This window comes from Echinococcus granulosus (assembly GCF_000524195.1).
Source record: "Echinococcus granulosus chromosome Unknown EG_S00022, whole genome shotgun sequence".
Classification (NCBI taxonomy): Eukaryota; Metazoa; Platyhelminthes; class Cestoda; order Cyclophyllidea; family Taeniidae; genus Echinococcus; species Echinococcus granulosus.
This window is the reverse complement of record NW_020170402.1, coordinates 427,104-449,073: the sequence shown is the minus strand read 5'-3', so window position 1 is coordinate 449,073 and position 21,970 is coordinate 427,104. Positions and strand designations below refer to the sequence as shown.

Here is a 21,970-nt window from a genome sequence, read left to right as displayed (position 1 = left end):
AACTTGTATTAATGTTGAAAAAAGCATCACACTTTGGAATTCAGGTTCACTCTAGTCTTGTTACTAGAAAAAATCCAACGTCCAAAGAGGTGCCACTGTTGATGGTCGAAACTATGCAAAAACAGAAAAGATTATCATTATTTATGGACCAGACTGGTCTCAGAATTTAGCTTCTACTTGATTCAGGATCGACTTATTTCGAGCCAACGGGTGGACGAGGCACTGGAGGTGTGTGAGCAGTTGATGGGTGAGCGTCTGCGAGCGAATCAGGTTCCGATCAGCGCCTTTCAAGCTTGCCTCCTGGCCTACGTGAAGAAGTTGGCCCGTGAACTGGACGGTGTTGAACTTATCTACCCACGGGCCTTCAACTAAGTCAACGACTCCTTGGCCTTCACTTCCCGCTGAATGTACAAAGGTGCTTCGGGTTCTGGCTACTGCCACTGAAATGTCTCATTAATATTATAGACTTATATATGTTCTCTCATATTTAAGGCGAGAATCAAGAGTTTTTACTGTTCTCATGCGTTGCTGCTATGATGTTGCACAATGTTGTGGCAAATGGCAAGGTTTCGGCGGGCGGAAGGAGTATAGTCGCATTGGTGGCAAGATTTACTATTAAAGAGCGCACTAGTCACAGTGATTTGAATCTAGAGTTTGTTCACCTACTTTCATCATACTAGCGACTGGAGTCGAAACCGCCTACAGTTGTTAGTGCATTCGATGCCATTGTCTCGGAAGAAGATCGGCTACTGCAGGGTAGGAATTTTAGTGCTGTAGCATGACACCCAGCTGACGAGACCAAAGCCTGCAGCTCAAAAAATGGGGTGGAAGAAATTAGTTAGCTTTGAATTAAGAACTTTAATCAACTTCTTACTATCCTGAAACCCAACCAACCGGTCCAATTTAGCTCATAGAGAACGCGTCACATATTTGCGACTTGAGGACTCAGATAAAAATATTGAAGAGCCACTATTGTGAACCACTAGTAGACGATACGTTAACAGCGTTTCGGTGCATAAGACTAAAAACTTAGCAGAGAAAAGAATGGCAGATTCGTTGGAATCTACTTATCTCCCGTTTTAAGTAGCACATCCGTCTACATAGTAGTGAGCAGTTGTTAATCCTGCGTACCCCAACCACGTCAGGTTTTAATTGTAAACCCATCCCGATTACTTTAACCACTATCTTGGAAAGGAAAGGTGGTCTATCGTCACTAAGGCACCGATCACAGTTCCAAATAGCCACTGCGTAGTCATGGGAATTTGTTGGACTACGGTGTGGGGAAAATTTTAGCTTATCATAACCCCACGATCTCGCCAAAATCTCTACCTGCAAGCACTTTGTTTTTTTTTTTCTCCAGGTAGAAAAAGTTGCCTTTTTGGACCGCCCTGGGCAATTTTTTAATGCATCAATGCGATTATTAAAGATAAAGGTGTCTTTTTAGAGGCGGATGGTGTTAGCTTGTCAGAAGTTGGGAAAGAGAACAAATGACTCTTGGGAAATAAAACCAAGAAACGGTACTTTCCTAGTAAGGTAAAGCACCACGGACGTCTAAATGATGTTGAAAGAGACAAGTTGAGCTCTTGCCATAGCCGGCAATGAGCAGATCGCACGCATTTCAGCGACTCTTTATTTCATTACAATATTTGTAGCGTGGCTCCCGAGGTCAGGTGTGGGGTCGCAGTGTTACACTGGCATATTAGGGAAGTGGGAAGAGGCATATCTCAAAGGACTACCCCGTAAATGAAGCGGTTGGAAGCAAGATAATCATGCTTTGAAATGGAACAAGGAAGTATCTTCTCCCAAATATACCAAATTAGTTATCAGAGGCAAATGTAAGGCATAAATATTTCTTCAAGAAAGAAGACTCAGTGTTTACTGGTCTCACTGGAAGAATTCACGGTTTCCAAGGAAAACCACCCACTTGGAAAAGGCAAGAGGATGTCGATTCTTGACTAGACAGTAAGAGGTTGAAATAAAAATTTTATTTGCACCTGTTTATTAATTTTAAAACAAAACACTTCCCTGTTTCAAAGTCAAGTTAATTCCCCACCTAGTTGTAGAAAGGTCTGAAAATGGAAAAGGGAGGCTGCAGAGAGGCTGAAGAGTCTACGCAGCTACAACTCGCTGTCCTCGCCATTAACTCGCGGTTATTTCTTCGCATCTCAATCACAATCAATCTCCCCGCGATAGCTTAATTAACCACGAGTTGCAATCTGGGGCGGCATGGCTAAAGCATAAAACGGTGGTGATGGTGTTCATCAATGGAACTTATAATGTAGATGTGGTTGAGGTCCTGGAGTACCCCATCTTCCACAAAGTGAACTGTATCTAGGCGGCGATGAATTGGAAGATAAAGGCAAAGGCTAGAAGTAAGTCACTTTTGTAGAGGAGGTCATCACAGTCTCCAATTATGACCCTTAGGGGCTGGTTCGATTTGCTAAACTTGATACAGTTGTCGATCGCCTATCCAGCAAAATTGATGGCCTGCCAAAGTCGACCTCATTCCGTACTGAGTCCGTCAATTTCATCTCTCTGTAAGGTCACTTGGAGCGGGTTCGCCTACTGTCATTACAAATGCGAGCTAATTAACAGGAATGGTAAAATTACAATAATTCAAAAAATTTGAGGTATGGGAGACAAAGGCTACTACATTTGGAAATATTAGACCTTTTGCTTTGCGCAAAGCAGTGCTTCCACACGTTTAAACCATACCAGAACAGTCTGACACTAACTTCTCGAGACTCGCCAATGCTTGTGCTCACTAATCCCGTGAAGGTCCTCGGCTCTTTTGCAACTCCACCATAATTTTATTCATCCAAAATAGGTGATATTCTACAGGAATGTCTACTGTGTTGCGTTTTAAAACCACCAAGGCCGGGTTCGTCAGCCACGTACTTCTGGGGGGCTGAATGTCTCATCTTTGCACAATTTGTGCTTAAAACTTTTTAAATGAGCTGATAACGGATGGTTGGCGTGAAATTGCATTCATCACACTACGCTGCTGCATGCACGCACCTACTTCCACAGAGAAGGTATTTGGGCTACTGGCATGGCCCGAAGGCCAGTCCACCCGGAGTGGTGTAAAGGCCAAGTCAAAAGAGGCTCCTCATCAATACCAAGAAATAAACAACCATCGTATTACATAAATGGTAAAATAGGCCGCATTCTCATCAAATTGCTTTGTCGCAAGCCCCCTCCAAGTCAGCCACCCTTAAAAAGGTCCCATCTATCTGTGCCGTCAAAATTCGATGCCTTTTCATCATTTGCTGACCTATGCCACTCATGTACCTTGTTAAAGGTATTTTTGGGATCATAACGGTAGAAAAGGATGTTTTTAACTTGCAGGAGTACCAGGAATCAGTGGTTGTGTATGGAACGCCAAACCATCGAGGTACAAACCAAGGCTGCGGACACCCAAATAGTTGGCGTAGTTAAGTGTGCCATCACAAGAAATGTCAGTCCGTTTTGAATTTAAGTCATAATTAGGGATATCCTTACACAGAAGTAATGATAGCAGAGATATCGCCTCTCCTCCCTGCCAATTTGAAGGAAACCTGCAACATAGACATTAAATTAAAGGTACCTAGAATTAACACAAATGGTGCTCTTACACTTTATTAATCTAAAAGTTTTCTCCTATTAATTTCAACAATACATCTAAACTTTTCATCAACATTGTTTTAGTTGAAGAAGTATTGTCAGACATCAAGCAGGAATTTGAAAACGCCAAATTCAGGTGAAACACATTTTACATGACTTTGATCAAAATGTCACGGAGAGAGATGAATATCACCAGCACAAAGATATGCATGCAAGCCAGAGGGAGTGATTTTAGGCCAGATCAATTTGAGGGCATCTGCTTACGAAACGAACTGCTTGTACCAAAGTTATCACAAATTGATAAAGCACATGTCACGTATGTGCGACTTGTGGTCATGGGCAGAAACTTTGAGGTGTCATATACACTTGACATAGGGACCGGAAGTGTTAAAACAGAGTGCAAAGCGGGTCGTCGTAGCCACTCCTTTAGCTGTTCTAAAACCCTTTATATATATGAGTTAGTTTTCTACTTACTGCAAAACACTCTTAGTGTTCCGTTTGTTGTACTTTAAGAAAGTCAACAACTTCCCTGATTTATTAGACAAAGAAATGAGAGCAGGTATTTATGAGCCAAATCCCGTAAACATGCGAAGTGTTTTTGTCTTTCCGCGAAGCATCATGTGATTGTCTCGGTTTAAAATCTCCTCAGCACAGTGTGAAATATATGTATCGAATCCAAATGTTCATTAAAGACTAGAGTACAGTCCATATTGTGCATAAACAGCGGTGATTTATGCTTGTAAAAATTTTTTTTTAATTCAGGAAAAATCTTGCTTTTGACTGCTGCAATTGGCGCGATGGGTAAGGTGCACCCTTTTGCTACATAAATTTCAAGTTTAAGCTCTAAAACTTTTTCAGAATGAAGTTTGTACAGCAATTGTAAAATGTTGCTACCAAGTTATTTAGTGGTTTTAAAAGGTCCAAAACCATTGCAGTTCTCATGGTGATGGTAATTCCGACTGGTATATTTCTCAAGTGCATACAAAGTACCTGCTAAAAATTACTTGTCTATGCAATCAGTGAGATAGGCACTGGCAACTCTTTTGTCTGTTTTGAATGCTTCTTAAGCCATTATAGCTCCATTAGTTTTAGAAGTGGTTTTTATATACTTTACTGACAAATATGAGTAATATTTCTCTTGTAGCTCGATAGATAATTCTTGTTTGTCCAAATGCTCATTTCACCATGGTGATTTTAAAGGCTACTTAAAGACGGTCGTTGATTATTCATTCCACTTAGAGACAGTTCTTTCATTAGGCTGTGCCGCAAGAAGAAGAGCCTTCACTTAAGGGGGAAGTGTATTTTGTCCTTTCAAAAACTTTTCAAGCAACATCAATGTGGAGAAAGATGCAGAATTAACCTACAAGAGGGCTTGAAGGCCACAGGCTTGACCGGAGGTACGTGTAGTCACACACTTGCGTAGGAAGTGAAGAGCCCATGTAATTAAATGCACATTAAATCAAAGGTCAGTTCACCCCATAGCCCTCTTGTTCTTTCCGGCATCGACCCTGGCGATCCACAGTGTAAATCTTCGGCTTCGGCCGTGACAAGAATTTGTTCAAAACGCACCTACTATAAGGCAGGAGCTGGAAGATGGGATTTTACCATAATCGGACATTTTCGGCCTGCGCCACTGAGTCTCCTCATATTAACTCGTCTAGTGCGGACAGCTCTGAATAAGCGAAGTCACGAGGATCATTTCCATCGTACGTAGATGCTTATTACAGCCTCTTAAGCCATTGTTGAAATGACAGCAACCCATGTCTGTATAAATGAAGATTAAATTACTGTGCCACAGGAGGCCTGGGAGGTCCAAAGTACCAGTGTCTTTAAGCATGCCCTAAAAATGATATAAATTCACCAACTTTTTTGCTTTGTATGAAATAAAATAAATTCTAACTCTAGATAAATTACAGAGCATTTTTTGCAGGCAACGGTTTCACTTTATTTTTGACACGCTCGGTAGCATAAAACTTCAATGCACTAAAGTCTTAACCCAATTATATGTCCTTGTATTAGTCTTATCCACAACTATTACCCCGGCAATATTACTCCTCTAAAGTTTCTCTTTTTTACTCTTCCAAAAGCTTTATTAATATTAATTCAGTGGCAGAAATTGCAGACATAGTGGTAAGCGTTGAGGAGTGCAATAAAGTTTATTCTGTTTGGCATTTTGATCGCTTCCTGTTTTTCCCCCTTACACTGACCTTGATTTATACAATACGGAAGTCAGTGACTAACAAAGAATGCTGTCATAGAAGGTAAACATATGAAAGGCACCATTTCCTCTCGGCTGAAAGTAGCCAAGGGCGTTTCATCCAGTCACTAGCCATCATGGTTTGAACGCAAAATTCCCTCCATTTTTATTTTCAGCGTGATTGTGTTCTGGGTTTTGCGAACACAACTTTGTTTTTGAAGCATAACTAGGATTACAACATCCCTGTTGATGATTGTAAATGGTCAGTTACCTTTGCAAGATGGATTACCTAGTCACCCTTGCTTAAACTAAGCAGATATGGAGCGTCCGAAACAGGATAAGGCTCTCAGGTCTAACGGCGGGTCCGCAACCAACTTACAGAATAGTTGGGAGACCAGCCTAGAAATTAAAATTTGGGGAGACGAAAAAGGTTTGTGGATGCAAAGATGGCGGTGTTGTACGAAGTTTCCGGTAAAATGTGCATCATTTTGAACGTTAGCAGTCGAGACACGTGCTGTGGACCCGTCCAAACAACCATTAATTAAGCTACCGAGCACTAGCACAACAGCCACGGCGTGGGATAATGACAAATAACAGAGGCATGAATCGTATCCCCTCGTGTGGAAGGCCTTAAGCGCATAAAAATGCTGCGATTCGGCATTTGGCGTGTGCCAAAATTCCGATAACGGCTGAAAATGAATCTGTTGGTGGTGATTTTGGCCGCAATGATTCTCAGTTGACAGTTGTGGCACCCACCAAAGCATGACCTGCTGTGATCTTGCTCAAGAGACATGAAGATTTGTTGGCACGAATTGGATACCGAGACTGTCTTTCTCACACTTTCTCAAAAGCGATTCACTTCTACTGACAAATCTTTCTGTAACAAAGCTGCAGTTTAGGTCTTTTTTAAATACTTGAAATAAACTGTATTTGTCACCTCTTTGAACCTCATTTTTTCTATTTAGAAACTGACATTTCACCAATCTATCTTGGGGACCCTCTCCTCTCGTGTGTCCAAAACAGGTGGCATTTTAAAATTCATAACAACATCAACACAACCGAAATTGACTCGGATGAAGACACAGGGACCTTACAACAAAATGCTTTTTTTACCATGACATGTCCTTGTAATTTCCTGCATTCGATGCCGTGACAGATTTCGTCGTCGGTTAATCACACGAGGTGGTAATAAAAGGCTGTACCCCAGTCATTAAGATTTAATTCCTCCCTGCCTGCCTTCCATCTCCAGTCGAACCAAACAAGCCTCACGCTTTGGGTTACTTTGTGTGTGCCAAAATACGAACTTGGTTTTGATAATATTAAAAGGGTCACGGTAAACCCTAGCATCACCTTTTTATGGCTGAATTATAGCTTCTCAAAGGTGACTCTCCCCTTAATTCCTCATTTAGTCCTCGTCTGGAATTAAAAAGGAGTTAATGTGAGCAAGTTTCTTGACAAAATGTGTGGATTTAGGCACTCTGTAATTATGAATAGATGTAAGGTGAACTGGGCGAGGAGGACTTTTCTGGAGGGCAAACAATACAACAATACACATTTCCTGCCTGAATGAAGAAAAAACTAACATTTCTGACATCCTTTTGCACCGAAACAAGGTGCCGAGATGCAAGAAAAGTGGCAGTTAGTTGTAACTTGGATGCAATGTAACCTTTCTCTGTCGCCATGTCATCATTGAATGCGCTGAATTTGGACACTGCTGGTAGTTCTTTTTCTCCCGTCTAACCACCGGTCTCAAGCCAGTGAAATCAGGAAGACTAGCTAGAGGAAGACACTTTATTCCTGTATGGTATGGAGGAATCACAGATGATTCACGTTTTATTGGGGAAACCGCTGTTTGTCTCCGCCTCGGGGGACAGAATGACAGCCCCCGCCCCAACCAGGCACGAAGTCGGTGTCATCTGACGGCTTATCGTCTGTCAATGCTTGGGTTTTACGGATTCTGAGTAAATTTTTACTGCATTTAAAAAGTTGCAATTTATATAAAATTCACTTCTTCTTCTATTAATCGATATCAGTTGACTCGATTGTCAAGCTGAATCATTCTAAGTGTCTGTTAGAAATATTTACCTCCCTCCGCAGTTATTTATCGTCAAAGGGGAAGTGTACACCAAGGAAATTATTGTTTTTTCAAATGTAATCGTCTTGAATGAGAGATTTTCCTCCTTAATAAAGGTTTAAAGAGGTTTTTTGCTCCCAAATTGCTTTCTCCATCACCGAGGTTAGCTCGATCGCTACGGACCACTTGGAGAAGAGTGCGTACTGGACTTGTTAAACGATACTAAATAAAGGAGATTTAATAAGGCATTTATGAGGTAACAATTTCGATTTACGTCTTTTGGGAGTAGAATGTGTTCAGGATGAAACAAGACTTTACATACACGAGGGAGATGTTAAGTGTGGCAAATTGATTCCCATTTACAACAGGCTCAAAGCTTAAATTACACCCGGAAAGCAAATTTTGAGGCAGAATGACTTGTCAGTAGAGGTCGGACCCTCTCAGGACATCCGAAAACCCTTCGCCATCGGTGTACTGGGCATCTCCACCCATTAACATCTGTTAAGCAAACGCTTGCCGTACTTGTGAACCCTCTCGATATAAGGTGTGAGGACCGGGCTTGGCTTTAGCATACACCACGTGTGGTACCTCAACGGTACCAGCTCCAGCTTCCAACCCTTCTTTACGATTATAATTAAGTCCTTTCCATACCCGTCCATCCTTGAACGCTTTTAAGATGGACTGGGACACTTTATTGGCATGGGTAAGAGATAACCCAGCTTAATGGCTCAACCCCAGACCAAAGGATCACAACAGAGGGACTATAGAAGTCACGTCCCCTTCTGGCATTTACTAGAATCTCGTGTCCGACATAAACGATCTTTCAGACTCCACTGCGCCATTATTTGCGGAGAGGCATTCACATGTCAGGTCTATTAATCTATGGTCGAGGTTGGTCCCCTCCAGACTCACTTCTTACTATCACTTTTAATTAGAACGGAGGGGAACTTGAATCCACCACCCCTGGAAGGGATAATTCACTAGAATTTGAGGGAGGTCTAAATCGAGCGTTGATTTACTAGGGCGCGTATAACTCCCGATTCTTTTTGTTTTGGTGGCAAGTTGTTTACGGCTTTACGATTCTCTCCTTTTTATACGCCAAAATAAAGCATTTATCAACTTCAACACGGCATGCTTTTATCCTGCCAATTTTCCCCCAGCCAAAATCGGTAGATCCCCCTGAGCTCAGTCACTGCAGTGAATGGGAAGGGTGGTTGCATTCCCGCGTGATTTTAAAAGTCTTTTCTATTGTTTCTTATAATAATTATTCCTAACTCCGCCATTCATTTTTTTTACCGAGTGAGTAGTCAGTTGAAAGCGACTCCAACCGCTTCTATTATAACCAGGATGTATGGCCTTGGTACATTGGAATGCATAAAGGAGGAGCCTTCCAAAAGGAAAGGTGCTTTGTTCTCTCACACTTCTCTCTCCTCTCCAGGCACCATGGCATCAACCCAGACAAATGATGTTGACTACAAAGCCGTAGTCGTCGCATTACAATTAGGAAATAAGGCAACTCCATACTCTGAAGGGCCTTGTCTTTGCTTAATAATTAATTGGCATTGTTAAGAGGCAGAGTGCTATGCCTCGGTTATACAACTTCATTTTCCGGGCTACTAAGCTTGTATATAATCTATGGTCGTAAGAAGTTGTTAACTGACTTTACTTAACTCCTATTTGACAAGATATTTGATCTGCCGTACATATCGGTCGATCGAAGAAACTTACGCAATGATCAGCACGGCCCACTAGAATGCTTAGTAGTAATCTGGATGAGAATTAGGATCTTAAACCGGTGTACATGGGCGCTGTTGTCGACCTCCTCCACGGAGAAATCAACAGACAGGACTTTGGAGACAGCATCGCTTCCCGGAGGTGATACGGAGGGTGAAACCATGATTACTAACTGGCTATGAGAGAATGCAGAAGACCCGAGGCGTTTTCGGTCTCACGCGTTTATTGTATTTCATTGGCCTTGACCTTATAGTGAGTATTAGCACCTATTAAGTGCATCGATATGTAATATAGGCCAATCCAGAGGGATTAAGACGTTCTACAATGTTCAGAGTTTGTCATAAAAAGGGGAGTCTCTTAAAAAATTTGTAGCAGCAACGTATTCTGGGGTTACAGATATCCCAGATATATATACTCCCTTCATTTCGAACCCTCCATTCACAGAATGACGGTTGAACCAGACATGATTCAGAGCAGGCTTGACTCGGTTCCAAAGCTGCCTTCTCATCAGATTTATTATCTATGACTTAGGGTTCTTATCTGTTTAAACTTAAAGGTGCTTCATCATGCGGGGTCGATCCTCCAATACGCATCATTAGCAATAAGGTGTCAAATACCGCTGGTGACATGCTGCCTAAAGATTGACGTGGGCGGAGCAACATCCAGTAATTTGGTAGGGGGAACGAATGTGGTGGAAGCTAAAGAATGGATTCTACCCTCATGAGAGCTTTGAAATTCTTCATACTGTTTTTACACTTCCTTCTCAGTCGTCTTCGCAGTGTTTGCAGCCGACAGGTTGGGTTGCGGTTAGGAGTGCCATTTTATTGTCACACTCATTAGGTCGAACAAAAGGGTCATGGATTATCTCTAAGCCACCCACTCTCTATCCATCCTGCACTTTTAAGGTACGAGTCACCTCATCCCCACAAGGCTATGCTTAATTTATGGAGATGTTTGTGTACCCTGCCACTGTACCCCCTCCAAGTGGCTCCACACCCTTCCCCACGTCGGTAATACATATTCTTTCTTTTATCTTCAGAGGGGTCTCGCAGCGCTACAAATTGCACGTTAAAAGGCTAATTTTTTGCGATCACTCTGTCTACTTTGTTCCCTGCGACGTCGAATCTTTAACCCCCCTTCGTGACGGAGAGGGATGGTAAGAAATCGGGCATCACGACACAAGCGGAAAATAACGTAAGTTCTACCAATTTATTGTTAAATTAAAAGTCGTTTTCGGGAAAGAAGGCAGACAGTCCTTTCTACGTCTATAAAATAAATCCAACCTCAGCGGATTTCAACTGTCACATTTTTCGCTTTACAGTAGGAGATTACATCGGTTTACTGCGGTCTTTCAATCCTGCACCTTTTAAACAATTCATTAAAACAATAAATGGGTATTTTGTGTTTACCAAATTTGACTGAAAAAGGGAAATTGTCTTGACTAGTCGTGGGCATAAGTGAATAGCGTCAGGTTACACCGGAAGTGGTTCAAGTGAGACTGCGACATTTGAGCTCATTCAAATAAAAAAACACATTTCAAGAAGTGGAAGCCACTTTCGAATTCCCTTTAAATTCCTGTTCTACACCCACTCTAGCGTTCCAATCGTATCCGTTATGCAGCCTTGGTATAATATAGGTCGCATAGGTGATTGGAACATTTCCGCGTAGACTACTTCGCTTCGTTCACTGTATTGGTGATCAAGAGGCCCAAGTCGTCTTGGTGTCCAACGTGCACTAACTCCTTAAACTGACACCTCTCGGTAAATGAGTACATTCGTCATTTTCACGGACAGGTTGGACACTGAACTTGTCATGCGTACAATCACCGGGTGAGGTACCTTCACTGACAGACGGTCGAAGCTGTAGAGTGTGCCATGGCATTGTACTAAAGGACTCCAAATTCTGTGTGGATATACCTGGGTTTAGCGCCCTCACTGTCAAGACCTTCCAACCATCATCACTCGCTGACACAAGCACCCTTTACCTCCTCTAGGTGCGAATGAACCAGACCCGTCCGCGAAAAATGTGTCAACCACTAGCATGTAGTTGAAAATACTGTCAGTTTCCTTTTGCTGATGTCGAATACTTTCTCTTCCCGCAGGGAAAGATGGAACTTTCTGCCCAACTTTAGTATGATTTCTGGACTTTATAAGTCGCCCATAAGTACTTCCTCCTCCGTTCCTTTGAAAATGTGATATTTCAATCGGTCCAATTACGATTGAGAGCAGAGTTGAGGCTCGATTGTTGACTCGCAAAACTCGGAAAAGTTAATCGGTCAATAAGGCAGGTCGGTAAGCAATTAATTTATATTCCTTCACGTCCAATTCACGAGGCCAGGCTGAATGGTTACTCCTGCAATGCTTTCTGCAAGTTGGAAAGAGGGACTCTCTTTCAAGACGCTCATTTCTGTCTAAACAAAACATGTCTTCGAGCAAGTGAGTGTAAAAGGAGGTAAATACCCTAGAGATGGTATTGTTTATCTGGATTCGCGTTGTGCGACTTTTCAATCACTTTTTGGCTGGGGTCGATGTGCGGGGCAGAGCTACGTTTGAAGGCTAGAACGACCCAAAATAAGACAAGCACTGATGTGGCGCCCCAAGACTTCGCTGAAAACCAAATGAGGCATAATACTTGGGCAGAATATGTATCATTGACAAGGAGAAGGACTGGGTAGGGGCTGCTGGCATGGCCCAGAGACCAGCCCACCCGGCTAAGGGACAGTAGCAGAGCACCTAAGCAACTCCTTACCAAAACAGGGTTGAATAAGCACATTGGAGCGTCTTCTCTGGGGGTCGTCTTGGTAAAATACCCTCGTCGACCATCACAACGTAGTCGGCGCTGTAAGAAAAACCCCCCAGCTAACCGTTCGGGCCACCGAATTTCCACGAAATTGAGAAAGTGCTTTACCACTACATCACTATTCCCTCTTGGCCATTTTACTAGATATGGAGGATGATGAAGGAGGGATGTGCTAATTATCATCATGCATGTCCATCGGTAGTCGTAAGAACACTGGCAAAAATGCTGAGTCATGTAAAAAAGGACGGAGTTTAAAATTATTTCGTGGGAATAAGCTTTCCCGTCTGTTCTTCCTCACCATGTTGTTCTCACTCTGGAGCTGTCCAACTATAACTCAGGGTTTCATTTGACTCGTAGAGGTAGAGGAGGTCTTGCATGTTCACTGGAATGGCATCGTTGACAGCTCCAGAAGGAATTTTTCGAGATGATACGCAACTAGTGTTGTCTCCGTTAATGACAGCATTCATGCGGAACACGGAATTGGGGTGGGTGCCGGAGGTGGAGGTAATTTTCAACCCTTCTGCCTGGAATCACCACCTATTCCCTGATATGCACTTCAGTCCAGCTAAGGGCTCACGACCCAGTAGTAGAAGTCGGGTGGTTGTCCACTAGAGTCGAGTCCATTTACCGGTGCCACAAATGTGTTCCCCCTAGACTTCCCCAAAGATTAAAAAAGACATAACACTCATGCACCGTATGCATTGTCGACCTACAAGAGGACTGGGGGGGTACTGGTACGGCACGAAGGCCAGCCCACCCGACTAAGGTACAGTGGTGGTGCCCCTAAGCGGCCTGGTACCAAACCGAAGAGTTAAACAAGCAAGTTTTTTCCCATAGAAATTGAAGGTAGAAAAGGAAATTACAAGTTAACTGAACGAAACCATTCCCTTTTCAAATCCTTTTAACAAGGCGGTCATCCGAGGCATCTCTCTCTCCTGCTCTCTTAAGAACCACTTCTTCCCCTACTTCCTGTTCCCCTTCTCGTAATTTTGCTACATTTTGCTTCACTTCCGGTCACTTGACTTGCAGTATATTTTAAGGAAGAATTTAGGGTAAAATTACTTCAGTGAATCACGGCGATGTTCACCTGCTCTGAAAAACCACTCCGTGGTCCTTCCATCGGACATTCTTTTGTTTACCCTGGGTAATTCGCCGTATCAAATCGCCCTTTCCAAAGAGCTGAAAGATTATTCGCTTTTTTGGGGCTCAAAGTCGGGCATTTAGTAATTCTGAAAGTCGGAAATGTGGCTAAAAGATAGCAAATTGCTCATAAGAAGTAATTTAGTTTAGTATGTTAAACGTCAATTGTTTGTTTAACTCTCAGTTTTAGTAACAGGCCAAACAGAGCTTCCGCCAATTTTCCTTCGTTGAGCGTCCTTGCCTTTGGACCATGCCTTTCCCCATATCATCAAAGCGTTTTCTTCTGTCTTTAAAAAGTCTTGGGGTGCTACAGGTGCCAAATTGGCTCTACTTTAGGCAAAAGTCCCCACGAATACCGATAGATATGCGAAACGCCTCCGTTGTAGAGCACCAAGCCGACCTGTCTCGCCTCCTCGCGAATGCAGATCTTAAAGGCTACGCAACTCCCGGTGCGTTGAAAGCGGCAAGATGCATCACTACTTGAATTTTTTTCCTCTGTTGGTTAGGTTTTATTCCACAGATTACTTCATCGACGACGTAGGTGGTAAGGCGATGAGTTAGGCAGCACAAATATCTTCAGTGAGGTTGTATGTTTGCCTTCGTGGAATAATTCCTCCATTTGAGGCCACCATCCCTGTCCGATGGGGTATTTACTGCACTGCCACCTCTGCACAGATCTACCTCGACTCAGGCCTCTTGTGGTTTCTGCAGGGAGGCCGTTGGGCTACTTAAGGCTCATAAAAATGACAAATTCAGCTAACAAATGGAAACCTTTTCCAATACTAGTAGGAATCAGATGCTTTATAGCAGAAGGAAGACAAAAGTGAATACCCTTTCTGCTTTTAAGGAGCGCACTCTGGGAGAAAGCTTTGCAACCTGAGTAAATCCTTCCCTTGCCTCGGCTCCGATTCCGTGTTAGTGACACCTCTATCAGTTGGGTGTTAAAGACCTTTTAAGGGGACTGTCTTTACACACGCAGAAAAAATAACTAACTTAAAATCAAACTTATTTTTCTCATTTTTTCCACTATTTTCGGTGCTTTATCGAAACTTTTAAGCCTCCTCCCTCGGGGTTTTATTGCAGGACAAAATCGTCCCCCTTTATAGAGGGAGGGGTAAACCAACTTTAAACCTAACCCTCAAAAGGTTTGAATTCTCTAATTCAATGCTTAAAACAAGCCGAGTGGTGAGACATTCTTCATGCAGCACTGAATTTTTATGACCAACTTCTGTAGATTAGAAGTGACTGACTTTACTTGCATAATTAGTTGCTCCTACGTCCCCATCTAATGCGCAATTTGGGAGAAAAGTTGATCGGAAGTCATATTTGTGAATGAAAAATAGTTTTACTGCCCTAAGCTTTAAAAAATCCTCATACTCTTTGACGTCGTTAGTAAAGAATGGCTTTTTGCACCCCAGTGGTTACCTCTGTCTCCTTCCTCCGTAAGGTAGAGAAGTTACTAGCTAGTGAGGAAAAAGTTCCCTCCCCGTTCAATGAGGCGGAGGTGGAGTTATTTAAGCGAAGGCACGGAAGAACTGAGAGAAGGAGGATATTTACAAATGGACGGGGCAGGGTTGTGAGAACTAGGGGAAAAGAAATCTCCTTTGCCAGTACTTCGTAAATAATGCGTAGATGAAACTGAAGGGAAATGACTTCTGTAAATAAAATGCGCGTCTTCAACTCGCACTCGTGACAACTGTAGAAGGACCAAATCGAATTCCTTCTTGTCATTTGTCACATTTGGCCTTCCCATGTACAAAAAACTGTTTATTACCAATGCAAAAGGTCGTAGGGCTAGTTAAAGTTGAAGCCAGGAGGTCATTTTGCCTTTTTATGCATCGCCTTAAATGGTATCCGAGTTCAAAAGTTGGATGGAAGTTTCTTTTCTCCCACTTCCCCAGCCTTCGTCCACCTCCCTTCTCCTCCCCTGTCATCAACTATTTCCGTCAGTATGTGAAGCAAACGATTTAACTTTTACGGCTTTTTTGTAGGCCCTATCTCAAAGGAAAATTTGGCGCCCCTAAAAGTAGACCTGGCAGGATAAAATCAAGGGAGGAATGAAAATGTGTACTTCCAATCCTTTCAAGTTAGCTGCAAAATCAGGAGTCATCTTGTCTGTGGAGGTTCATTTTAAGGCTATGACGAGCCCTCTATCTATGATATTATGGAACACAACTGTTTGTTTAACTATCGGTAAGTTTGCTGATGGAACATCGAGGAGCTTCGCCATTATACACCTACCGGACGGTCTAGCCCTAGGGCCATGTCAGTAACAAACTCCCAGAGCTCATCCGGTGGAATGCTAATTATTTCCTGAAACAAAAGTATCTATGATAATTTTTAACCACCTACTCTAAGTCTACTCATACATGGACTTTATGTTTTAATTTTTTAATTGAAATAGACCACTCCAAACAAGAGAAAGGCGAAAAGACCTTGGACCGTCTTTTGTTCCACCTTAAGCACATCCATTAAACAGACTTTTAGCTTTCCCCGACTCACCATCCCAGAGTTTACATTTTTAGTTTACCTTTTCCTTACTCTCAGTAAGTTTAAAACCCGCCCTATTTTTCGTTTGTTTTGTTTATGGCGTCACTTAGAGCTTGAATGCGCCTGTCCACGTTTAGGGGTAGGGGGAGCCCCACAAAAGGTGTTAAAGAGACCGTTTTTCTGCACTTTATTATTTTTTAACAAAAATATGAATAGGTACTCTCTCTTATTCTGGACACCTCATGCCTTCGTATCTGTTTTACTAGGGCATCCTTCCGCCTGAATGGACAAAATGTCAGGGTGATAAGTAGGGGGTAATTGCAGGAAAAAGTATCTCTCTTCGGAATGGCAGGTGTATATTTCATGGGCAAGTGCAGACTCTATTTTCGGGCAAATCCGATTACATATATCTATATACATTTGCACATACATGTAAAAAAAACCAATGGTCCAACTTATTTGTATCTTTTTTGTACATAGTGAGAGATTTCGGGTTATGCTTGTATTGTCGATGCGTGGGAAGGATGTATGTGGAGGAAATAACGTAAGGAGTAGGCTAATCTGTCATTAATTAACAGTTCTTTTCCACCTGTCTGTCACCTCCCTGTTCGGTCATTTCCACATTAGACTTTGTCTTACTGGCAGTCGTCTTCCTGTGATATTTTGCATAGTAGACAAACTCAATGATCTCCACAACACAGGCGGCGGTAATACCAATGGTGACTGAACAGAGCCCGCCAATTCGGGAGACTAGAACGTTAAGAGTTAGAACCAACTTTTCTGTATTATCGATGGTGTTTTGAGACTTGCGCTTAAGCACTATGTAAGCAAAGCCATCATCGTTTGCTGAAATACCCTCATCAATTTCCAGATTAATCTGTTTGATCACATCGGGCGGACGGGTGGAGTCAACCCAGGTCGCCTCCTTTGGGATATCGCTCAGATTGCGTTTGCTTAAATACCGCTTCCACATGCGATAGCCAAGACTTTCTGTGATGTCCTTACCTGAATTACTCTGCGTAAACTCCTGGACCAATCTCACGGCCTGAGTTTGAACACGTAGCCAATATAACTGCCACATATGTGCCCGCCATTTGGTGATTGAGATGGCGGAGTCGTAGGTGTAGTATTCACATCGTGGTAAGCAGACTCTTCCATCGTACTTTCTCTTAACGGCAATATCTAACTTATCTCGTAAACACGCCAGACGATTGACAAACTTCTCTATATCCAAATTGGGCCACATTCTTCCACAATAGGGTTTTTCGTTGGTAGGCAAAGAGGGCCGCGGATTCATCACGTAGTAACAACCACAATCCTCTATAATCTCCTTCTGTTGATACAACAGGAGACACTGTTCATGAGTGTAGTTGTAGACACCTTCAAGATCGTGATACTTCTCCGCTTTATAGAAGCAGGGCCGTGTGGGCGTGTTCATCTTCGTCCATCGCACCGGTTCATAGCCGATCTCATTTAACTTTCCCGGCTCGGCGTGAAGACCAAATTTTTCCAGATCAGGATACGTGCCCGGTTCGTGGACGACCACCCGTAGGCCCTTCGCCTGCTCGAATATATCTGGTAGGAAGGCCTGTTCATCGGGATCCGAGCTTTCCTTGGGCCCCATACTAACCATGAGACTAAGAAATGATGTCTCCAGCGCTTCTTTTTGATCAGCTGGTTCAAAGGTATGACAATTTAGATATTGATGGTGGGAAAACTGTCTGACAAGGTAGCCCTTCAGTAGACGGCAATCATCCTCGAAAATGGAGGTTTGTGAAGAGACGCGCATGCAGTTGAGAAAGATCCGGTGATCATGGCCTAGTGCTTTTGCCTCCTCTGGGCTGAGATTTTGGTAGTAGACTGATAGACTGTCGTAAAATGTGATAGCTTCGGCCGCACTGACATCATTATTTAGGAGATTAGTCCATGTCAGGTTCCTCATATATCTATTAAACTGACCGGGTGAGAGGACCTTCTTTTCTTGCCACAACTTGCGTGCTCGCATGGAAAAGGGATAATGATGACAGACCGTGAGTGCCGGAAAAGGCGACGGATCGTCCAGAAGAAGACGAGTGTGGACACCGACGTCGTAGGCCAGAAAATCGAGGATTAAGAGGACCACAGAGATGAGGAGGACACACATCATTGAAACCACAAAGATGGCCCAGATTATGCGAAGGAAGGTGGGACCTTGCCACAGCTTGCCTAGACCACGAACAGTGGTGCAGCGGCAGAAAAGCACGAAGGCTGTCCATATGCGGGCTCGGAGGCACTGTTTCGACTCAGTTTTGGGTGATACTGATTCCATTTTGGTAAAAATGTTGCATGTTACTTCTGACCGGTGTGATAGTTACGGTACCCTTCTTACATGCCTGCTTAGATGGGCGGTGGTCTGATTGGTCAGACTGGGGAAAGCCAATGAGAGGAGGGAAGGCTTAAAACTGTTTGTTCTTTATCCCCAGTTGGCGGGGTGACATGCTCATGCGCTGATTTTAAAATTAAGTATCTTCTTCATCACCCCCTAAATTCCGATTTACAACTTGAAATTTTAATTATTTAGTAGATTTGTTTTAGTTATCATATAAAATTCTGTAGCAAAGGCAATTCTACTGAAAAATACACCTTGATTAATTGTCTAGCTCTGTTTGTTGACAATGCAGACAGGTAACCATCCTCCAGCGTACTTACGCTAGGCAGAATGGCCCTTGGGCCAGGCCAGTAGCCTCTCAGCTCTTTTATGCTCTAGTATTATGACTTCTTTCTACAAAGCACTCATCACCTCCAGCATCCTCAAGCCTTTTAAGTACAAAATTTTGTATTTAGCTGCCTGACACCCCCTCCAAGCCATGGCAGGCCATGACGGTGGGGGAGGATAGCTTTTATTAGGACAGAAAGGGCGGTAGGCTGTAGACATGAACTTCCGGTCATGCTACCAAACAGAGACACGGACCACGATGACCGAGAGGTCTGATTAGTTAAAGAGATATCCAAATAACTGCTACTTAACCATATAAGCCTCGTGCTCTTTTAAGAGGCGTTCCAGTTGTTCCATCAATCGTCAGTCTTCCATTTCGACCGAAACGAGTCCTTACGTGACAAAATCGGAGAAGATGTGCCATTTTTCACATCTTCGCGGGTATTTTACCTAGTAGTCGTGTTTCGTGGCCAGAACTTACCGGTGCCGCGTCCTCTGCAGAGCAAGCCAGGTCGGTGAAAAAAACACTCAGGTGTTGTGCATGGTGATCGCATTTCGTATAAGAATTTGACTAATGGCAAAATCTTGGGGAATGCCATATTCTTAGCCGATGAGATAAATATTTTTACCCAGGAACCTGCAGTAAACCCGTACCTCAGCTCACTTTCGATTCGCGAAAACTTGATTTCAATTTAATAAACATTATGAATTAATCACAATCAGATGCCGTTTCAAACCGATAACAGAGAGTTTGCCTTAATACAGTCATCCATTATAATTATCTCTCTTCGAAGCCCAGATTTGTTATTAACAACCAAAAGTCAATGGGATTTTACCTTTGGTATGAAGGTACTTATTGCGGTCACCACTGAACTCTCTTAAGTCGCAAAAGGCCGTGCTGGTACGGATGAGAGCCAGTTGGGGACTGTACACGTGGCCAGTAAACTATGCCGCAATGATGGAGATATACATATATAGTAAGAATTTAAAAGTTCCTGCAGTTAAATATGATTTAAAAAAGTACTAGCTCATTATACTTATTCATTTTGTGAACGTTTTTATCTCCATTCTAAAGCAAGTTGCTCAAATTATACGCTTTTTAATTCTGCTAGTGACTCTTCAATAAAACATTTTATTTCCCAGAATTGATGCCCTTGCTTAGTGTGTGAACTAAGCGCGCCACTTCACAAGCATTTGCATAAGCATCTCGCATACAATCGCAAAAAGCAGTTCACTGGTATGGTGGGCATGCAAAATAAATTGGCTCAAATTTGCTTCGCCCACATGTTGCGATTACTACTTCTTTCCCATTGCAGTAGCTGAATTATGTAGCTACATTTATGAGCAATCCCTCTCCAGTATTTATCACGTACAAAAAATCCTAATGCGGCAATTAAAGCTGCTTAATCCAAAAATCATCTTGCTTTTTCAGGTAAAAATTACTTGTTATATTTGATTTTTTGTGGCCATTACGTTTTTGTTTCGATTAATCCAAAATTTTCACGACAATTCCATCATTAGAAAGCCAAAAACCCGAATTCCCTTAAATATCATTTAGAAGGTTATTAAATGCCATATAAAATGTGTTTATGGCTTTAATTTATTCGGCTATTCAGTTGCAATTTTAATGGTTTAAATCTAGAGGACTGATATGCAAATTCGATGACTGGGGTTCTGTCAAAGCCTCGATGATTGCGAAAGGGAGTCTGCTGTGTCTCTGTAATCACTCTTCGTTTTCTTTATACATTATGATGCAAAATTGATTTGATTATCTAAGTAGAATATTTATTTAAAGATGCTTCCTTATGAGATGGGTTATCAACATTAGCGACAGTGTGGATGATATTTCTTATTAGCCGCAGCTAAACACATTGACTCTCTAGAGGTATTTAACCGCCTTTTTGTTGTGGTTTGGCTACTTAATAATTTATTTGTAAAACCTTTACTGTTTCTCTCATCTATTCTTTAGCCTGTTGAAAGCATATTGCATCGTTTGGCGGGGAAGGAGGACGGTAACGCCGAAAGAAGTTGTTTGGGGAATTGGAATTTGTATCCTTGCAAGGCATCAGCATTTCGTCTGACTTAACGGCTTTTTGCCTAAGTGATGCAGTCAAACCAACTAGTACTAGTTGTGACTGCGCTCAACTGTGTCATGGAATGAATGCCTTTTGTACATTCCAACTCTGGGTTTGCAATGCGTTTGTTTACACTGACTGGGGTCCATGTCACATCACGGCGGCAAGGGCATTCGAAACATCATACAAATCCCAAGTTACGTGGAGAATTAGAAAAGGACTCTAGCAATGGCTTCTAGACTTCGTTGCAATTAGTCACAAGCCTGTTTGGCATTTGCGCTTTTTAATGGACAACCTCTGATCTTCATGGTTTAATATGCCTTAAGATTTAAATGACAAGTCTTGCAATATTTTGAAGCATAAGTTAGTCTTTCAAATGATGCTCGAAAAACATCCTTTTGTGAGACTGCATCGCTGTGAAACTCAACCTCCGTCACTCTGACTAACATTTCAAACGTTTAAGCACAAATTGTGCAGAGACTGCTCTTGAAAGCACGCTGCAAGGTTTTTGGCTCCGGCAAATTGTCTGCCGTGACATCAGACATTGAAGTGCCTCACTTGGGCAGAAGCCGCAGCCTTCGTTTTGTGCCTCGCTTTTTACAACTCTTTAACGGGACTCTCTACGGTCTGCAGTAATATGTCTCGTTCCCACTTTTACCAACAACTAGATTTTGGTCCAACTTCTAGCGCCATAAACATGATGGGTTTCCGTGATTTTATGAGGCGAAAAATGAATCAAATGGAGAAGTTAGTTGGCGGAATGGGTAGGATGATGTGGATGGGAGCTAAACCAACCCACCAACACGCACAGTCGCCTGCTGAGAGGACTAAATAAATGGCATTTGGCTTCAGCAAAAGATGTGGAGGCAGAGTGTTACCTAGCATTAAAAAAGGAGAGGTTTGAATATTCCATTGAAGTCTTTTGCGAAAGGAGGATTTTCTCACGACTTGGGGTGATTGATTTAGAGGTCTTTTACTTCATGCTCCAAAGTATACCAAGGTGGCTAATTCAAGTTAGCTTAAAAAACGCATTTCAAGGAGTTGGAAGAGCTTTTGCTTTCCATTTCTTCCTCTACCCCTACATTTGTATCTGTTGCTTTGGTACAGAACAGTCGAAATACAGGCTACCTCACTTCTTCATCTCTACTGGTAGTCAGAAACCT

General features: G+C 42.5%; 3 protein-coding genes across 3 annotated transcripts in view; 1 reads left to right on the top strand and 2 right to left on the bottom strand. All coding sequences in view use genetic code 11, as the record gives it.

Moving 5' to 3' along the window:
• Window positions 1-1,444, top strand: part of EGR_03904 (hypothetical protein) — a gene marked incomplete at both ends in the record, with an annotated part of 6,655 nt that extends 5,211 nt beyond the window's left edge. Inside the window, 2 exons of the mRNA XM_024493153.1 lie at window positions 493-566; window positions 1,361-1,444. Coding sequence (XP_024352425.1) covers window positions 493-566; window positions 1,361-1,444 — 158 coding nt within the window. The remainder of the gene's footprint in view (window positions 1-492; window positions 567-1,360) is intronic.
• A 5,761-nt stretch (window positions 1,445-7,205) lies between these two features.
• EGR_03903 (hypothetical protein) lies at window positions 7,206-12,593 on the bottom strand (the record flags this gene model as incomplete). The annotated part of the gene is made up of 5 exons (XM_024493152.1): window positions 7,206-7,362; window positions 7,886-7,980; window positions 8,894-8,961; window positions 11,593-11,789; window positions 12,472-12,593. The coding sequence occupies 5 exons, from the start codon at window positions 12,591-12,593 to the stop codon at window positions 7,206-7,208; spliced, it is 639 nt and encodes a 212-aa protein (XP_024352424.1).
• Window positions 12,594-16,608: 4,015 nt separating this feature from the next.
• Window positions 16,609-18,345, bottom strand: EGR_03902 (FMRFamide-activated amiloride-sensitive sodium channel; the record flags this gene model as incomplete). The annotated part of the gene is made up of 1 exon (XM_024493151.1): window positions 16,609-18,345. One exon carries the CDS (start codon window positions 18,343-18,345, stop codon window positions 16,609-16,611), a length of 1,737 nt encoding a protein of 578 aa, XP_024352423.1.
• Between the last annotated feature and the right edge of the window lie 3,625 nt (window positions 18,346-21,970).